An 18426-nucleotide genomic window follows, 5' to 3' on the forward strand; every position below is an offset into this window, starting at 1 on the left:
CACGCACGCACGCACGCACACACACACACACACACACACGCACGCGCACACACACACTCACACGCACGCACACACACACACACACACACACACACATACACACTCACACGCACGCGCGCACACACACACTCACATTCACACACACACACACACACACACACACACACTCACGCACACACACACACACACACACTCACGCGCGCACACACACACTCACACGCACGCGCGCACACACACACTCACACGCACGCACGCGCGCACACACACACTCACACGCACGCGCGCACACACACACACACACACACACACGCACGCACACACACACTTACACACACACACGCACGCACACGCACGCACGCGCACGCACACACACACAGTTCTTGCTGTCTTGAGGAATGATCCCCTGTCATTTCCAGGTGTGCTTATAACTAGCAGCAGGGTGTGTGTGTGTGTGTGTGTGTGTGTGTGTGTGTGTGTGTGTGTGTGTGTGTGTGTATACACGCGTGTGTGCATGTAATGAATGTGTCAAAGTGTGGTTCCTGTTCCCGTGGAGACCAGCGTCTTGAAGCTGGTAAGCTGATTAGAGCTGAGGAACTCAAACCCTGGTATACCACCGGTCCTCTGTGTGTGTGTGTGTGTGTGTGTGTGTGTGTGTGTGTGTGTGTGTGTGTGTGTGTGTGTGTGTGTGTGTGTGTGCGTGCATGCGTGCATGCGTGCGTATGTGATCAAGGGGGTCCACTGCCCCAGTTCCACAGGAGAAATATGTCACGTCATTTTACTCATCAGAGTATAGATCCCCGGATGGACGGAGGCAAGGAGAAGAACCCGGACACAAAGGGGGAAGGAAGGGGCGTACAGCCAAAAGTGGAGTGAAGTTGATGTAGTTGTTGTGTGCACGCATGTGTGTCACAGGGTTAAGGGTACTTGAGGCTGCTGCGGTGGGTGTGTGTGCACAGGTGCATGTGTGTGTCCATGCATGTGTGTGTGTGTGTGTGTGTCAGGGGGTGGAGAGTGCTTCAGGGTGCTGTGGGGTGTGTTGGCCTCTTAAGCCTCTGGCCCTTCGCTGCTCTGGAGATTTCAGTGGATTTCTGCTTCAGATTAAAGCAGACCAAAACAACTCCACAGGAAAACAATTCCGGAGCTGGACGGAACACACAGAACAGTGTTCAGCCCTTTGGACCGCTGGGTTTCTGACTAACGACACACCATCCCACACACGGCAGAACATGGCTCACTAAACAACGAAGGCCTATTGGATAGCGAAAGGTGTTGAGGCAGAGTTGGCGCAAAGAGAAGAGCGTAAAGCTATAAGAAGAGGACGACAACGGAGCAAGGCGTTGAGAAGGGGAACGGGAGAGAGCAGGAAAGTTGCAGAGAGGAAGGAAAGAAGGAGTGTGTCCACTCTTCTCCTGGTTGTCCCGTCAGTAGAGGTCTAACCTTGACTCCGGTATCTCTAGTTCTCTCCAGAACAAGCCAATTGTCAAACGGGAATACGGTGTCAGTGTCTCGTCTGGTACCGCGAGTCTCGTAGGTTGCTACCTCTCTGGGCTGGACGGACATTGACAGCAGCCTCCTGTAGTGTGTTGACCAATCAGCTGGTTGGGGATATCTCTCTCTCTGAGCTGCTGGGAGTACAGGTGTATACCGAAAGTCTCTGGTTGTGGTTCCAGTGGTTAGTCATGGAGGACTCTGGTTCCTCCATCACCTCCAGCATGGCCTCTCGCTGGACACTGCCTGGCTCACACACAGGTAAACAAACAAAAACAGGAAAAGAGGAGGGGAGGAGGTACAGAGAACAAGAGGAGAATGGAGGGGAGGAGGTACAGAGAACAGGAAGAGAATGGAGGGGAGGAGGTACAGAGAACAGGAGGAGAATGGAGGGGAGGAGGTACAGAGAACAGGAGGAGAATGGAGGGGAGGAGGTACAGAGAACAGGAGGAGAATGGAGGGGAGGAGGTACAGAGAACAGGAAGAGAATGGAGGGGAGGAGGTACAGAGAACAGGAAGAGAATGGAGGGGAGGAGGTACAGAGAACAGGAGGAGAATGGAGGGGAGGAGGTACAGAGAACAGGAAGAGAATGGAGGGGAGGAGGTACAGAGAACAGGAAGAGAATGGAGGGGAGGAGGTACAGAGAACAGGAGGAGAATGGAGGGGAGGAGGTACAGAGAACAGGAAGAGAATGGAGGGGAGGAGGTACAGAGAACAGGAGGAGAATGGAGGGGAGGAGGTACAGAGAACAGGAGGAGAATGGAGGGGACAGCTCGATCTTAATATTTATTTGCTTTCTTCTTGTAACAATGTTGTTTGTGTCATTGCTGTGTAGTAAGACTTGGTTGAGTCTTGGTTCTTATTTGGGTGTATTTCAGGGGTGACTTGTCAGGTGTATGGTCACCGTTGACCACGTTGGAACTGATGTCAATGAATGACGTTGAAAGACGACCTGCACGTAATAGGTGTCCGTCGCTGTCACATGGGCGTGGCATTGGGAATGTCCTTTTGAGGCCTGCGTTTCTCAACCTCTAGTCTTTGGACCAGCACCGGTCCCCGGGATGTTACTGAGCGGTCCCTTCGGGTAGACTGAACATAGATTCAAACTATCACGCGAGAACTAATCTAAGGTGAAGAGCCATAGCGCGGTGTCTGTTTTGTCTTTGACTGGAGTCTGAGGTCAAGAGCAGGCCACTCGCCTCAGTGCTCTCCGAAAGACCAGTCTTTCTCTGTCTGCCCTCTCTCTCTTTCTCCGATTCACTCCCTTCTCTGTGAACTATATTTGATTTTCACTTTGTTCTTAAATATGGGCCTCGAGGTCTGCATGTCTGTCCTCACCCACTGGGCATGGACGTCAGTTCAACATCAATTCCACATTGAAACAACGCTGAGTCAACGAGTCTGTGCTCAGCGGGCAGTAATCTCTTAGGAACAGGACCTTTCCATGTGTTCACGCTGGCTAACTCTTGACCCGTGCTGGGCAGTGCTCTGAGGCAGTGTGCTGCTTAGCTTAGCTACCCAGTGACGAGAGGAAGGTTATTCATTGGCTGTTACTCATGTACTGTATAGAGGGGTGCAGGGGATATTTACCCACATTGACTGGGACTCTGTGACTCTGTGACTGACGGGGGGGGGGGGTTAAAGATTAGAGGTGTTGTTTTAGGTTAAGGGTCGAAGGGAACTCACACAGGATCAAAGTAAGCTACATTAGGACACCCAGGAGCGGAGCAACACACACAAACCCACACACACACACACACACACACACACACACACACACAGTGGTGTGATGGCAGTGTGATTAGAGCCCTGGGGCTAGGAGCATGTTAATGAACTTTGATCCACCGCCAGGAGATTCTGAGAGTCCCGGGTTGGTCGTACTACAGTTTTTCCAGTCCTATTCAGTTACAGTTGCAGGCTGAACACTTCAAAAGGGTTCCTAATAGTTCCAAATAAGCAAAGAAATGAACACACGCGTTCTTTTAAGACTTCTGATAACCTGATGCCCTAGTTTAGTACACGTTCAGTACTGTCAATCAGCCGTACATCCTAGTGGAATATCTTATACAGTTTTCACACACACTGTTAGCAAGTGTGTTTGATGCCTAGATATGTACGTGTTTTAATTCTATTTCTGCAGCTTGATATTTCCTCTCTCGTGAACTCCCTTTCCCAGTGTCCCCGGCGGCTGAGAGGCTGCGCTACATCCTGGGTGAAGATGACGACATGCCGACGCCCACTCTGTTTACAGAGATGGACACGCTGCAACACGATGGAGACGAGATGGAGTGGAAAGAGTCTGCTAGGTACACACACACGCACACACACACGCACACACACACACACACACACACACACACACACACACACACACACACACACACACACACACACACACACACACACACACACACACCTCAACCATTTGTGTGTGTCCACCCTGGAGTGTGTGCCCTCATTAGTTTGAGATTGTAGGGGGCTTTAGTTGGGATTTAGGGGGGAGGTGTTGGTAGGGAACCTGTAGATAGTTTCATTAGAAGAGTGTTAGCAGCAAAGCCCTATGGTAGTGTCACGGAGCTGGGGTCGGTCCACCCTGCCTTAATAACCAGACATCGAAAGGCTTCATGGGGCTTCTCTCCTTCCTCTCCAGGTGGGTGAAGTTTGAGGAGAAGGTGGAGGAGGGAGGAGAGAGGTGGAGTAAGCCCCATGTGTCCACCCTGACCCTCCACAGTCTGTTTGAGCTGAGGACCTGCATCCAGACTGGCAGTGTACTGCTGGATCTGGAGGGATACTCCCTGCCACAGATAGTGGGTGAGTGTGTATGTGTGACCCAGACCATGGCCCATTCCCAAATCAAGCCCTAGTCGTCCCTATGCCCTGTGCACTTCTGGAGACTCAAACGATTTTTATAGGTGTAAGCAATATGGTTCAAATCCATCTTGCGCTCTGATTGGCCAGTTGGAAGTGCATAAGGAAGTGGACAGGGGCTATGGGTCGACTTGGGATTGAGCACAACTGACTCTTGAACTCTCACCCTGACCTCTGACCCCAGATGACATCGTGGACCGCCAGGTGGCAGACGGTCTGATTGGTCCAGAACTGAGGGAGAAGGTCAGCTTTGTGTTGCTACGGAAACATCGCCACCAGCATAAGAAACCCATCCACCTCTCGCTAGCCGACATGGGCAAATCAAACAATTCCCCCACCAGTGAGTGTGTGTGTGCTGTGTTGTGTTCTCTTGTTGATTTTCATCTCTGTCGTAGTATCATGCTGATTTGACTCATACAGCAATAACATTTTCTCTCTCCTCTTTTCACAAACTGCCTCACCGTCTCTCCTCTGTTTACCCTCTTCTCATTCCCCTCCACCTTTTTCTCCTCTTCTCCCCCCCCCTCCTATGTCTCTCCCCCTCTTTCTCTCTCCCCCTCTCCTCCCTCCCTCTGTCTCTCTCTCACTCTCTCTCTAGGCCGTAGTCCCCAGTCTGTTCATAATGTCAGTCGTAGTAACGTCAGTCGCTTTCCTAGTTCAGCCTCTGGCCTCCATCACTCCACAGAGGACTTACGAGCCAAGTCAGGCAGCCTTGGCCGCCTGCGTGAGTCTACACGCACGCACATACTCAAGCGCACAGACACATAGACACGCTCGCACGCTTGCGCGTGTACGGACACCTCAAGTGCACAGGCACACACACACACACTCAACGCATAGACACACGTGTATACATGCAAACTAATATTCTTCCACCTTCTTTCCTGTCTCTGACGGCTAACCTCATAGAGACGTGTGTTTTTAAGTCACATATCTAACCTCATAGAGACGTGTGTTTTTAATTCACATATCTAACCTCATAGAGACGTGTGTTTTTAATTCACATATCTAACCTCATAGAGACGTGTGTTTTTAAGTCACATATCTAACCTCATAGAGACGTGTGTTTTTAAGTCACATATCTAACCTCATAGAGACGTGTGTTTTTAAGTCACATATCTAACCTCATAGAGACGTGTGTTTTTAAGTCACATATCTAACCTCATAGAGACGTGTGTTTTTAAGTCACATATCTAACCTCATAGAGACGTGTGTTTTTAAGTCACATATCTAACCTCATAGAGACGTGTGTTTTTAAGTCACATATCTAACCTCATAGAGACGTGTGTTTTTAAGTCACATATCTAACCTCATAGAGATGTGTGTTTTTAATTCACATATCTATCCTCATAACCTCATAGAGATGTGTGTTTTTAAGTCACATATCTAACCTCATAGAGACGTGTGTTTTTAAGTCACATATCTAACCTCATAGAGACGTGTGTTTTTAAGTCACATATCTAACCTCATAGAGATGTGTGTTTTTAATTCACATATCTATCCTCATAACCTCATAGAGATGTGTGTTTTTAATTCACATATCTATCCTCATAACCTCATAGAGATGTGTGTTTTTAATTCACATATCTAACCTTGTAACCTCATAGAGAAATGTGTGTGATTTCAGTGTGCTAGTTTTTGGTCACACTGTATTTTGGAGAGCTCCTAATACACAGTAGTCTCTTGAGCCAGACAGCTTACTAAATACACAGTGGGTCCATTTTTGTGTGTGTGTGTATGTTCCGGTTCTTTCTCTGCTAATTAATTTGTCCCGAAATCATAAATCAGCTTTTGGGGGGAATGATCCATTAGATGTAATCGGCCGTTGAAACAATCAGGCAAGCTCTGCTCACACCCCCCCCCCAAGCCATCTACAGTGCCACAGAAAGACGCATTCACACCATACCTATAGCTGGTATTTGCCTATAAAGATGGGTTGGAGACGTCTACTGCTGCAACTTCCCAAGATGAAAAATGACACTACACAAACTCTCGACCCGTGAATATGCTGAGGAGACTGCTAACTTCACGTCTAGTTAACTCAGACTTCCACCCACCGAAGTCATTCATTGGTGTCAATAGGGGAATCGTGTGAGCATATTATTGTGCATGCGAGTGTGTGTGGAGTGCAATAGAAAGTGGTGTGTCTCTACTTGTTTTTCACACGATGTTTCAGATCCCGCGCAAAGCCGAAGCATGAACGACATTTCAGACAAGCCAAGCACAGACCAGGTAACGCCAAAGATCATTGTTCTGTGTGTATGTGTGTGTGTGTGTGTGTGTGTGTGTGTGTGTGTGTGTGTGTGTGTGTGTGTGTGTGTGTGTGTGTGTGTGTGATGATGGAAAAGTTATTACATTGCATAACCCTAAGCTCCTGTTGTTCGTCTCGGCTTAATTGTTTGGGTGCGTCCACCCGTCAAAAATGAGAGGGAGAGAGGGAGAGCAGGATAAAGAATAGTACTGTTCTCATGTGAGTCACTTGCCTTTCCTTTCGACGTGGGCCAAAGGACAGATTTGGGTATTATTGTTTAGCTGTGGATGGAGATGGTGTGTGTGTGTGAGGGGGACGCTGAGTATGTGTAGGGGGTCAATGCCCACCCTGACAGAGTTCGGGGGACTTCAAAGCCACACACATACAGTACACCATCTGAGTCCACTTGAATGATTTACTCTCCCATACAGTGGCTTGATAACCAGTATTGGGGGAGTAACAGATTACAAAAAAAACAGTCAATGTGATCCGTTACGTTACCAGCACAAATATTGTAATCGGATTATAAATACTTTTGAGGATTACTTTTACATTCCCAAAGGATATTTGAGCGGGAAGAACATCTTCGACACCTTTTCTGTTTTCTCAATGACATTCAGATCAGCATTGAAAGAAAGTGCCAGTTTAAGTTTGCCACCAACCTCCTGTGTATTGTAGATGTGTTGTAGTAGTGGGTAATCATGTGTAATGTTTAAAACCAGCAGCCCCGCAACTGTATGTAAATGGCTTTAATATTACTGGACCACAGGAAGAGTAGCAGCTTCTGGGAATCCATAATAAAATACAAACACAAATGACCCACCCCATGAGAACCCAAAATATAAGCTTGTTTTTCTCCCATGTTTGTAAACACTGTCAATCCCATTGCTGGGATTTTTGACCAAAACAGAGGCTGGGTGCCGGCTTTGTTATTGATGGAACTGTGGAGTCGCCTTTTAAACAGCTGCAAATGATCTCGATCTCAAAGTGTCACCAACAAAAATGAACAGTAGGCCTTTACATTGGGGCAAAAAAGTATTTAGTCAGCCACCAATTGTGCAAGTTCTCCCACTTAAAAAGATGAGATAGGCCTGCAATTTTCATCATAGGTACACTTCAACTACGACAGACAAAATGAGAAAAAAAATCCAGAAAATCACATTGTAGGATTTTTTATGAATTTATTATCATTTTGTCTGTCATAGTTGAATTGTACCTATGATGAAAATTTCAGGCTTCTCTCATCTTTTTTAAGTGGGAGAACTTGCACAATTGGTGGCTGACTAAATACCTTTTTGCCCCACTAGCAAATGCAGCATATGGCATCCATATGCAAATAGCACTTTTCGGTAGTGCTCAAAGCATGCCATTCCGTGAGAGCAGCATTTATTTTTCAACTCGAAGCAATGAGCCCAATCAGTCCTCCATGACAACACAATCATAAACAACAGAGTAGGGCTGGCTAATAAGTCCTTAGTTTTGGTGCTAATCTTCAGTAAAACCATATGGATAATCTATACTTCCAAGTCATATTCTTGAAGATCAAGGCGTATTAAATGGAATGACTGGAATTCTGACAGACTTTGGATTTTAATATAAAGATATAACCCAATCATATTATTATCTGTAGTGGAAAGCAATGGGTTAGACGAAGCCTACCAAACCAACCTATAAAGGAAAATGCAATATCCATTCATGGCAAGTTAGGTAAACTGATTTATCCTGGAATAGATTGGTTGTCACGCCCTGACCATAGAGAGCCCTTGTTTCTCTACGGTGTAGTAGGTCAGGGCGTGACTGGGGGTATTCTAGTTTATTATTTCTATGTGGTGTTCTAGTTTATTTTCCTATGTTGGTGATTTGTATGATTCCCAATTAGAGGCAGCTGGTAATCGTTGTCTCTAATTGGGGATCATGTTTAGGTAGCACTTTTCCCACCTGTGTTTGTGGGATATTATTTTGTGTTTTGTGCATGTGCACCACGTAGTCACGTTTCGTTGTTAGTTAATTGAATTATTTGTTTTGTTCTTGCTAAGTTTCACTTTATAATAAATATGTGGAATTCAACATCCGCTGTGCCTTGCTCCGTCTCTCCTCACGTACGTGACAGAATATCCCACACACCAAGGAGCAGCGTGCTACGACGGGGAAAATAAGTTGGACCTGGGACGAAATAATGGAAGGACAGGAGATCCTTTCTTGGCAGGAGTCACAGAGGACGCAAGGAGGACAGCGATGACGGCCACAGATTCGTGGCCACAAAGAAAGACCCAAAAAACAGCCTGAAATATTTTGGGGGGATGCACAAGGGGTGGTCGGTGGAGCCGAGGAGTGAACCAGAGCCAGTCTGGGAGAAGAGGGAGAAACTGGAGGAGAGTGAATGGAGAGAGTCAGAGACCGTCAGTGAGTGGATGGAGATATTGGAGGAGAAAGAACGGAGAGAGTTGTTGAGTTGGTGGAGGATGCACGACATTTGCCCTAAGGAGCGTGTTATCAGTTTAATGCCACCTGAGTCAGCTCTCCGTACTCGTTCTGAGGAGCGTGCTATCAGTCTGGTAAAATCTGTGCCGGCTCCACGCACCAGGTCTCCAGTACGCCTTCCCAGCCCTGTACATCCTGTGCCAGCTCTCCAAACTCACCGTGCGAAGTGTGTCATCGTTCCTGTACAATTTCTGCAGGATATACACGCACTAGGTCTCCAGTGTGCCTTCACAGCCCAGTACATCCTGTGTCAACTCCTCGCACTAGGCCTTCAGTGTGCCTTCACAGCCCAGTACATCCTGTGTCAACTCCTCGCACTAGGCCTTCAGTGTGCCTTCACAGCCCAGTACATCCTGTGTCAACTCCTCGCACTAGGCCTTCAGTGTGCCTTCACAGCCCAGTACATCCTGTGTCAACTCCTCGCACTAGGCCTTCAGTGTGCCTTCACAGCCCAGTACATCCTGTGTCAACTCCTCGCACTAGGCCTTCAGTGTGCCTTCACAGCCCAGTACATCCTGTGCCAGCTCCTCGCACTTGCCGTGTGAAGTGTGTCATCGAACCGGCACAATTGATGCCAGCTATACGCACCAGATCTCCAGTACGCCTCCACAGCCCAGTACGTCCTGTGCCAGCTCCACGCACTAGGCCTTCAGTGCGCCTTCACAGCCCAGTACATCCTGTGCCTGCTCCACACACTAGGCCTTCAGTGCGCCTCCACAGCCCAGTACGTCCTGTGCCAGCTCCACACACTAGGCCTTCAGTGCGCCTCCACAGCCCAGTACATCCTGTGCCTGCTCCACACACTAGGCCTTCAGTGCGCCTCCACAGCCCAGTACGTCCTGTGCCAGCTCCACACACTAGGCCTTCAGTGCGCCTCCACAGCCCAGTGCGTCCTGTGCCAGCTCCATGCACGAGGCCTTCAGTGCGCCTCCACAGCCCAGTACGTCCTGTGCCAGCTCCATGCACTAGGCCTTCAGTGCGCCTCCACAGCCCAGTACATCCTGTGCCAGCTCCATGCACGAGGCCTTCAGTGCGCCTTCACAGCCCAGTACATCCTGTGCCAGCTCCATGCACCAGGTCTCCAGTACGCCTCCACAGCCCAGTACGTCCTGTGCCAGCTCCATGCACGAGGCCTTCAGTGCGCCTTCACAGCCCAGTACATCCTGTGCCAGCTCCACGCACCAGGTCTCCAGTACGCCTCCACAGCCCAGTACGTCCTGTGCCAGCTCCATGCACGAGGCCTTCAGTGCGCCTTCACAGCCCAGTACATCCTGTGCCAGCTCCACGCACCAGGTCTCTAGTACGCCTCCACAGCCCAGTACATCCTGTGCCAGCTCCACACACTAGGCCTTCAGTGCGCCTCCACAGCCCAGTACATCCTGTGCCAGCTCCATGCACGAGGCCTTCAGTGCGCCTCCACAGCCCAGTACGTCCTGTGCCAGCTCCATGCACGAGGCCTTCAGTGCGCCTCCACAGCCCAGTACGTCCTGTGCCAGCTCCATGCACGAGGCCTTCAGTGCGCCTCCACAGCCCAGTACGTCCTGTGCCAGCTCCATGCACGAGGCCTTCAGTGCGCCTCCACAGCCCAGTACGTCCTGTGCCAGCTCCATGCACGAGGCCTTCAGTGTGCCTCCACAGCCCAGTACGTCCTGTGCCAGCTCCACGCACTAGGCCTTCAGTGCGCCTTCCCAGTCCGGTACATCCTGTGCCTGCTCCTCGCACTCGCCCTGAAGAGCGTGTCATCAGTCCGGTGCCAACTGTGTCTCCTCCTCGCACTTGCCCTCAAGTGCGTGTCACCAGCCTGGTACCACCTGTGCCGGCTCCACGCATCAGGCCTCCAGTGCACCTCTCCAGTCCAGGAACGTCCTGTGCCAGTTCCACGCACTCGCTCTGAAGTGTGTGTCACCAGTCCAGTGCCACCTGTATCGGCTCTACGCACAGGCCTCCAGTGCGTATTCACAGTCCAGAGCCGCCAGCGAGGGTTCAGTCCAGAGCCTTCAGTGACGGTTCACAGTCCAGAGCCTTCGGCGACGGGTTCACAGTCCAGATCCTCCGGAGACAGTTCACAGTCCAGAGCCTCCGGCGACGGTTCCCAGTCCAGAGCTTCCGGCGACGGTTCCCAGTCCAGAGCTTCCGGCGACGGTTCCCAGTCCAGAGCTTCCGGCGACGGTTCCCAGTCCAGAGCTTCCGGCGACGGTCCACAGTGCGGAACCTCCTGCAATGGTCCACAGTCCGGAACCTCCTACGACGGTCCACGGACCGGAACCTCCTGCGACGGTCCACGGTCTTGAATCTCCTGCGACGGTCCACGGTCACGCCCTGACCATAGAGAGCGCTTGTTTCTCTATGGTGTAGTAGGTCAGGGCATGACTGGTGTATTCTACTTTATTATTTCTATGTGGTGTTCTAGGTTATTTTTCTATGTTGGTGATTTGTATGATTACCAAATAGAGGCAGCTGGTAATTGTTGTCTCTAATTGGGGATCATATTTAGGTAGCATTTTTCCCACAGGTGTTTGTGTGATATTGTTTTGTGCATGTGCACCACGTAGTCACGTTTCGTTGTTAGTTAATTGATTTATTTGTTTTGTTCTTGCTAAGTTTCACTTTATAATAAATATGTGGAACTCAACATCCGCCGCGCCTTGGTCCGTCTCTCCTAACCTACGTGACATTGGTAATATTAATTTCTGTCTTCTAATACATCTTAATGGGAAAGTAATCTAAACGTAACTGAAAACAATTCAAAGGTTACATTACTGATTACAACTGAACTATACTGAACAAAAATATAAACGCAACATGCAACAATTTTATCGATTTTTACTGAGTTACAGTTCATATAAGGAAATTAGTCAACTGAAATAAATTCATTAGGCCCTGATCTAGGCAGGGGCACAGCCATGGTTGGGACTTGGAGAGCATAGGCCCACCCACTTGGGAGCCAGGCCCATCCTCTGGGGAGCCAGGTCTAGCTAACCAGAGTTTTCCCCACAAAAGGGCTTTATTACAAACAGTCCTCAGTTTCATCAGCTGTCCGGGTGGCTGGTCTAAGATGATCCAGCAGGTGAAGAAGCCGGATGTGGAGATTCTGGGTTGGCATGGAAACATAAGGTCTGCGGTTGTGAGGCCCGTTGTACATACTGCCAAATTCTCTAAAACAACATTGGAGATGGCTTATGGTAGAGAAATTAACATTCAATTCTCTGGCAACAGCTCTGGTATACATGCCCATTGCAGTCAGCATGCCAATTGCACGCTCTCTCAACTTGAGACATCTGTGGCATTGTGTTGTGTGACAAAACTGCACATTTTAGAGAGGCCTTTTATTGTCCCTAGCACAAGGTGCACCTGTGTGATGATCATGCTGTTTAATCAGATTCTTGATATGACACACTTGTCAGGTGGATGGATTATCTTGGCAAAGGAGGAATGCTCACTATCAATACTAGGGATGTAAACGAATTTGCCCACACAATTTGAGAGAAATAAGCTTTTTGTGAGTATGTAAAATTAATGGGATCTTTTATTTCAGCTCATGGAACATGGGACCAACACTTTACATTTTTGTACATTTCTGTTCAGTATAGTAACTGTAACAGATTACATTTAGAAAGTAACTTAACTAGCCCCGTTAACTTTGAACTGCCTGCCTGCCACAAACACACATCCATGTCCTCATATTCAAACTTCTGTACATGTAGGAGCTTTGACAGCCCGGCTTTAACCAGCACCTGACTAGGTCACAGAGAGAGAAAGGGAGAGGTATTCCTTGAAGTAGACTGTTATACTGAATAGGGGTATTGTTGACGTCATGTTCGAGGCAGTAAATTACGACCAGAGAACACTCTTAGCAAGAAGGATTCCAAAAGGGTTCTTCGGAAATCCCTTTAACCCTTTGAATAACCCTTTTTAGGTTCCATGTAGAACCCTCTGTGAAAAGGGTTCCACCCAAAGGGGTTCTACCTGTAATCCAAAATGGTTATTCAAAGGGTTCTCAAGTGGAGACAGCTGAAGAAGCCTTTTTGGCACTAGATAGAACCTTCTTTTCTAAACGTTTGTAGGTCACAGAGACCGAGAGATGGGGAGGGAGAGACGTTGAGAGAGATAGCGGGGGTCGAGAGAGAGATGGGTTCGAGGTGGGGAGAGAGGTATAGCAAGAGAGAGCGAGGGGGTAGAGAGAGGGGATAGAGGTAGAGAGAGGGGGGAGAGAGATATAGAGAGAGGCAAGATAGTGAGTTGACTCTAAAAGCTACACTAAAAGATTGGCAGGTGATTTTGACCTAAGCACCAACCACTCCACTTCCACGTGCTACTGGGAGGTGGGAGCGAGGCACGTTTACCGCATTGAGAGTTGAGCTTTGTGTGATTTTTGTATCAGTGAAGTATGCAGCAGTATTGATTGGCCAAGGGAGTGTGTGTGTGTGTGTGTGTGTGTGTGTGTGTGTGTGTGTGTGTGTGTGTGTGTGTGTGTGTGTGTGTGTGTGTGTGTGTGTGTGTGTGTGTGTGTGTGTGTGTGTGTGTGTGTGTGTGTGTGTGTGTGTGTGTGACAATATTGAGCTACAGTACCACGTGTGTGTGTGCGTGCGTGCGTGCGTGCATGTGTGTGTGTCAATATTGAGCTACAGTACCGTGTGTGTGTGCCTCGTGTCCTATGCATCACATGCAGTGAGTGATCAGCTATCGATTAGATATCAACACTGACATAATATTGACAGAACTTCAGCCGTATGACATTACAGTAAAACATGCCTTTACATTTTAAATGCTGTTCCTACATGCTTTATTCGTGCACTATAATAGACCGTATTTTGGCTACAAATAGCCTTCATTGGGTTATTGAAATGCCCCATAATTCAATTCGCAATGATTGTACATCCGTTAAGAAAAGTCTGCCAAAACTTAAAACCGACATCAACATGAAGAAGTCAACATACAAGTGTAAGTAAAAACGAACGTGAATAAGTTATGAATTGTGCTACTAACGCCCATGACGGCACAAACACGTCTCGTATATGTAAATGTTTTTCTTTGGTTAGCTTTTGGAAGCGTTGGCTCGCGCATTCCAACTTTCCCTGACATCACACTTGTAGTTTTTGATTTACCTGATATCATCGGATGGCTGGCATTCGATGTCAGCAGATGCCTTCTCTTCTAGCCAAGATATGAAATGCAATCATAATTGACTTTAGGGCATATAAACCACACACAACAGATACCGGTGGTTCCGTGATGACTGAAAACACAACCGTGGGATGAACGAGTGACTTAATTTGAGACCTGAGGGGAGAGCGTGTGTCTTTTACGTGTTTGGAATGCAGCCCTGGTCTCTCTTTGGTCTCTAAATACATCTCTCATGTTCCTCTGCCACCTCTCTCTCCATTTTCTCTCTAGATGAAAAACAAGTTCATGAAGAAGATACCTCGTGATGCAGAGGCGTCCAACGTTCTGATTGGAGAAGTGGACTTCCTGGATAAACCATTTGTAGCTTTCGTACGTCTGGCCCAGGCTACCACACTGGGAGGCCTGACCGAGGTCCCCGTACCTACCAGGTGTGTGTGTGTGTGTGTGTGTGTGTGTGTGTGTGTGTGTGTGTGTGTGTCTCCTGCTGCTCTACAGCTGTGTTAACCCCGTGTCTCCTGGCAGGTTTCTGTTTGTCTTGCTGGGTCCTCATGGCAAAGGCAAGTCCTACAACGAGATTGGCCGAGCTATCGCCACGCTCATGGTGGATGACGTAAGAATGAGCAAAAAAAACAAACAATGAGGGACAAACGTTTTTATTGATTGTTGTCATTTATACAACACATGTTTAAAAATTATAACCTCAAGATATTCAATGGATATGTTACCTTACGCACTCAGTCAGTATGTTACTGACAGGGCTCTGCAGTTCAACTCTGTCCTCGTTATTTTACACACACACACGCACGCACGCACACACACACACACACACACACACACACCATCATGTGCCGTGTATAACAGTGTGCTCTGCTGTCCTGTCAGTTGTTCAGTGACGTTGCATATAAAGCCCGGGACCGGGACGACCTGATCGCGGGGATTGATGAGTTTCTGGATGAGGTCATCGTTCTGCCCCCAGGGGAGTGGGACCCCAAAATACGCATTGAGCCCCCCAAGAAGGTCCCCTCTGCTGACATGAGGTATAAACTGTATGTATTTAGTGACTGACTGATCAATTGAAACATTGAATTAAGTTTTGTTTATTTGGATCCCAGTTAGATGTCGTATAAGCAGAAGCTATTCTTCCTGGGTTAGTTTGTCTGTTAGTTAGTCCAAACTCAACACATTTAACATTTAAGTCAACACTGAACCCCCCCCCCACCACCCAAAAGGAAGTCTGTGCTGAACCTGAACGAGCTAGGCCAGGTGAACGGGACCGGGACGGCTGGGGGGCCAGGAGGAGGAGAGGACGAGGAGATGCCCATCCCCCACGAACTGGGAGAGGAACTGCAATTCACTGGCAGGTATGGGAGTGCTGGGAGGTTTACTTTCCTATAATTGAATCTCCAGGCCCCCAAAGCAACATGCAGGCACTCTGGCATCGCAATTGTCATTTGAAACCAATAAAAAACATTTTAAGCAGGGACCAATAGAACTATCCGAGGGGGAGGGTGCTTACCTGTGTGTGTGTGTGTGTGTGTGTGTGTGTGTGTGTGTGTCCCAGGTTCTGTGGAGGCCTGTGGCTGGACATTAAGAGGAAGGTTCCGTGGATCCTTAGTGATTTCTCCCAGGGCTTTCACATCCAGTCCATCTCTGCTGTTCTGTTCATCTACCTGGGCTGCATCACCAACGCCATCACCTTCGGAGGCCTGCTGGGAGACGCCACTGACAACTACCAGGTACACACGCACACACACACTTACACGCCAACATGCGTAAGTTACACACCGGTCTCAACTCCTCCCCCTCTCTCCCTGTGGCAGGGTGTGATGGAGAGTTTCCTGGGTACAGCGTTAGCAGGGACAGTGTTCTGTCTGTTAGGAGGTCAGCCTCTCATCATTCTCAGTTCTACTGGACCCATCCTCATCTTCGAGAAACTGCTCTACGAGTTCTGCAAGTGAGCCCCACACACACACACACACACACACACACACACACACACACACACACACAGGCTGTATCTGTCTGATCCTTCTTTTGTGCACTTCGTTTGTTTCTTCTGACGCTGGTGTGAATGTGTGTCCCAGGTCTAACACTATAGACTACATGGAGCTGCGTCTGTGGATTGGTCTCCACTCCTGTCTGCAGTGTCTGATCCTGGTCGCCACGGACGCCAGTTACATCATCAAATATATCACCCGCTTCACCGAGGAGGGCTTCTCCAGCCTCATCTCCTTCATCTTCATCTCAGACGCCATCAAGAAGATGGTGGGTGACACACACACACACACACACGCGCGCGCGCTCACGCGGCGTCTTAACTGTTTTCGTAATGTGTTACTACAGGTGGGCTCCTTTAAGTACTACCCCATCAACCGTGTCTTCAAGCCCGACTACGTTACCACATACAGGTGTGAATGTATCGCACCTGACCAGGGTGAGCCTCTCCTCTCCCTCCTCTTCTTCTGCTGCTGTCTCTCCTCCTCATCTCATTCCTTCCTCTTCTCCCGTTCCTCCTCCGGCCACTCCTCCTGTTTCTCCTCCGTGTCCTCCTCCTCTCCTTCTTAATTGGGTGCTTCACTGGAACTGACACCAGTGAAGTGCAGTATTGCCATCTGCAGGGCAGTTTAGGGAGTTCACATTCTTGACATTCTTACTCGGGACGTAGCCCCTCGTTTGGGGGATGTGTATACTATAATAATAATGCTTTGGGGAGGGTGCTTATATTTGTCTGTTACACACAAGTGTGTAATGAAAATATGTTGTTTTTTTGTGGCATATTCCAACTCCCCCTGAGACACCCGCAGGGAGTGAGGTCATGGCCAGGGTCTCCATTGTATAGAGCCCCTGGAGCACAGAAACAGATTTTTGTTCACCTTGTCGGCTCCGGTATTTGAACCAGCCACCTTTCGGTTACTGGCCCAACACTCTTACCTCGAGTCTACCCGCCATCCCCTTGTACTGTCTGTATTCGCCCTCTCAACTACTGTAACTGATGCGTGTGCTGTCTGTTTCTGCTTCTCTCGCTCTCTTTCTCTGGCTGCTATCTGAGTGAGTATACTGCTACATCATGCTACAAATCAGTCATGTTCCCATATAACTGGCATTGTGTACTCTAGCTGGGGCACCTGACTTCTCTCTGTATCTCTCTCTCTCTCTGCAGCTGCCGCGATGGCTTTTAACGTTTCAGTTCCACTCGCGGACGATAATATGACTGATTTGGTAAGTGGCTCGGGAGCTAACGGGGACTCAGTCACTCATCTGTTTCTCAGATGGTTGAGTTTATGGGGGACAGTCTGCCTGTGGCCAAAAAATAGACTGTAGGACGTAACATAGTCACAAGACTAGCAGCACTGTGCTGCCTGTCCACGTTTGTTTCTGCACTACTCTGTATTCTCTCTCTCTCTCTCTCTCTCTGTCTCTCTCTGTCTCTATGTCTCTCTGTGTCTCTGTGTCTCTGTATTCTCTCTCTCTCTGTCTCTCTCTGTCTCTATGTCTCTCTGTGTCTCTGTGTCTCTGTATTCTCTCTCTCTGTCTCTCTCTGTCTCTCTCTGTCTCTATGTCTCTCTGTGTCTCTGTGTCTCTGTGTGTGTAGTATAACATAACAGGTCTGGACTGGAGTCAGCTGAGTAAGAAGGAGTGTGTGAAGTATGGCGGCGCCCTGCTGGGGAACGCGTGTAAGTACGTCCCAGACCTGGCCCTCATATCTTTTATCCTGTTCTTCGGCACCTACTCCATGACTGTCTCCCTCAAGAAGTTCAAGACTAGCCGCTACTTCCCCACCAAGGTGAGAGACACCCTGGGACATAGAATGTGAGACATTTGATGCAGGGGATCTTTGTTTGGTGTTTATTACATATTGCGTGATGGGTAGGTCACGTAAACTCAACCTCTTCCCTTGACGGTCAACTCTCCCCACTTTACCCCTCTCCTTCTCGCCCCCCCCCCCACCCTGTCCTTTCCTGTCCACGTCCATCCTCTTCCTGCCTGTGCTCCAGTGCCGTTCCCTGGTTGGTGATTTCTCCATCATCATCTCCATACTGGTGTTCTGTGGGATAGACTACCTGTTAGGCTTGGACACGCCCAAACTGCACGTGCCCACTGAAGTCAAGGTTCCTCTCCGCCCCTCATCCCTTGCTCTATCACTTCCCTCTCTTCAGCTCGTTCTCTCCCTCTCAATCTCTTCCTCCTTCCTGAAATCATTCGGGGATAAAAA

General features: G+C 48.7%; 1 protein-coding gene across 2 annotated transcripts in view; it reads left to right on the top strand.

Moving 5' to 3' along the window:
- The first annotated feature begins 1087 nt into the window (after nt 1-1087).
- The window catches only part of LOC135544578 (electrogenic sodium bicarbonate cotransporter 4-like), a 38948-nt gene continuing 21609 nt past the window's right edge, over nt 1088-18426 (top strand). Inside the window, exons 1-17 of one of the 2 annotated variants that reach the window (XM_064972306.1) lie at nt 1088-1749; nt 3666-3795; nt 4140-4300; nt 4542-4697; nt 4956-5081; nt 6534-6589; nt 14484-14641; nt 14736-14823; nt 15096-15250; nt 15443-15574; nt 15775-15949; nt 16034-16167; nt 16298-16478; nt 16557-16647; nt 17374-17432; nt 17806-17997; nt 18209-18322. In XM_064972306.1, coding sequence (XP_064828378.1) covers nt 1680-1749; nt 3666-3795; nt 4140-4300; nt 4542-4697; nt 4956-5081; nt 6534-6589; nt 14484-14641; nt 14736-14823; nt 15096-15250; nt 15443-15574; nt 15775-15949; nt 16034-16167; nt 16298-16478; nt 16557-16647; nt 17374-17432; nt 17806-17997; nt 18209-18322 — 2178 coding nt within the window. In that variant the 5' untranslated portion in view covers nt 1088-1679. The remainder of the gene's footprint in view (nt 1750-3665; nt 3796-4139; nt 4301-4541; nt 4698-4955; nt 5082-6533; nt 6590-14483; nt 14642-14735; nt 14824-15095; nt 15251-15442; nt 15575-15774; nt 15950-16033; nt 16168-16297; nt 16479-16556; nt 16648-17373; nt 17433-17805; nt 17998-18208; nt 18323-18426) is intronic. The other variant, XM_064972307.1, reaches the window with a different exon arrangement.

Source organism: Oncorhynchus masou, chromosome 8 (genome assembly GCF_036934945.1).
Source record: "Oncorhynchus masou masou isolate Uvic2021 chromosome 8, UVic_Omas_1.1, whole genome shotgun sequence".
Taxonomy (NCBI): domain Eukaryota; kingdom Metazoa; phylum Chordata; class Actinopteri; order Salmoniformes; family Salmonidae; genus Oncorhynchus; species Oncorhynchus masou.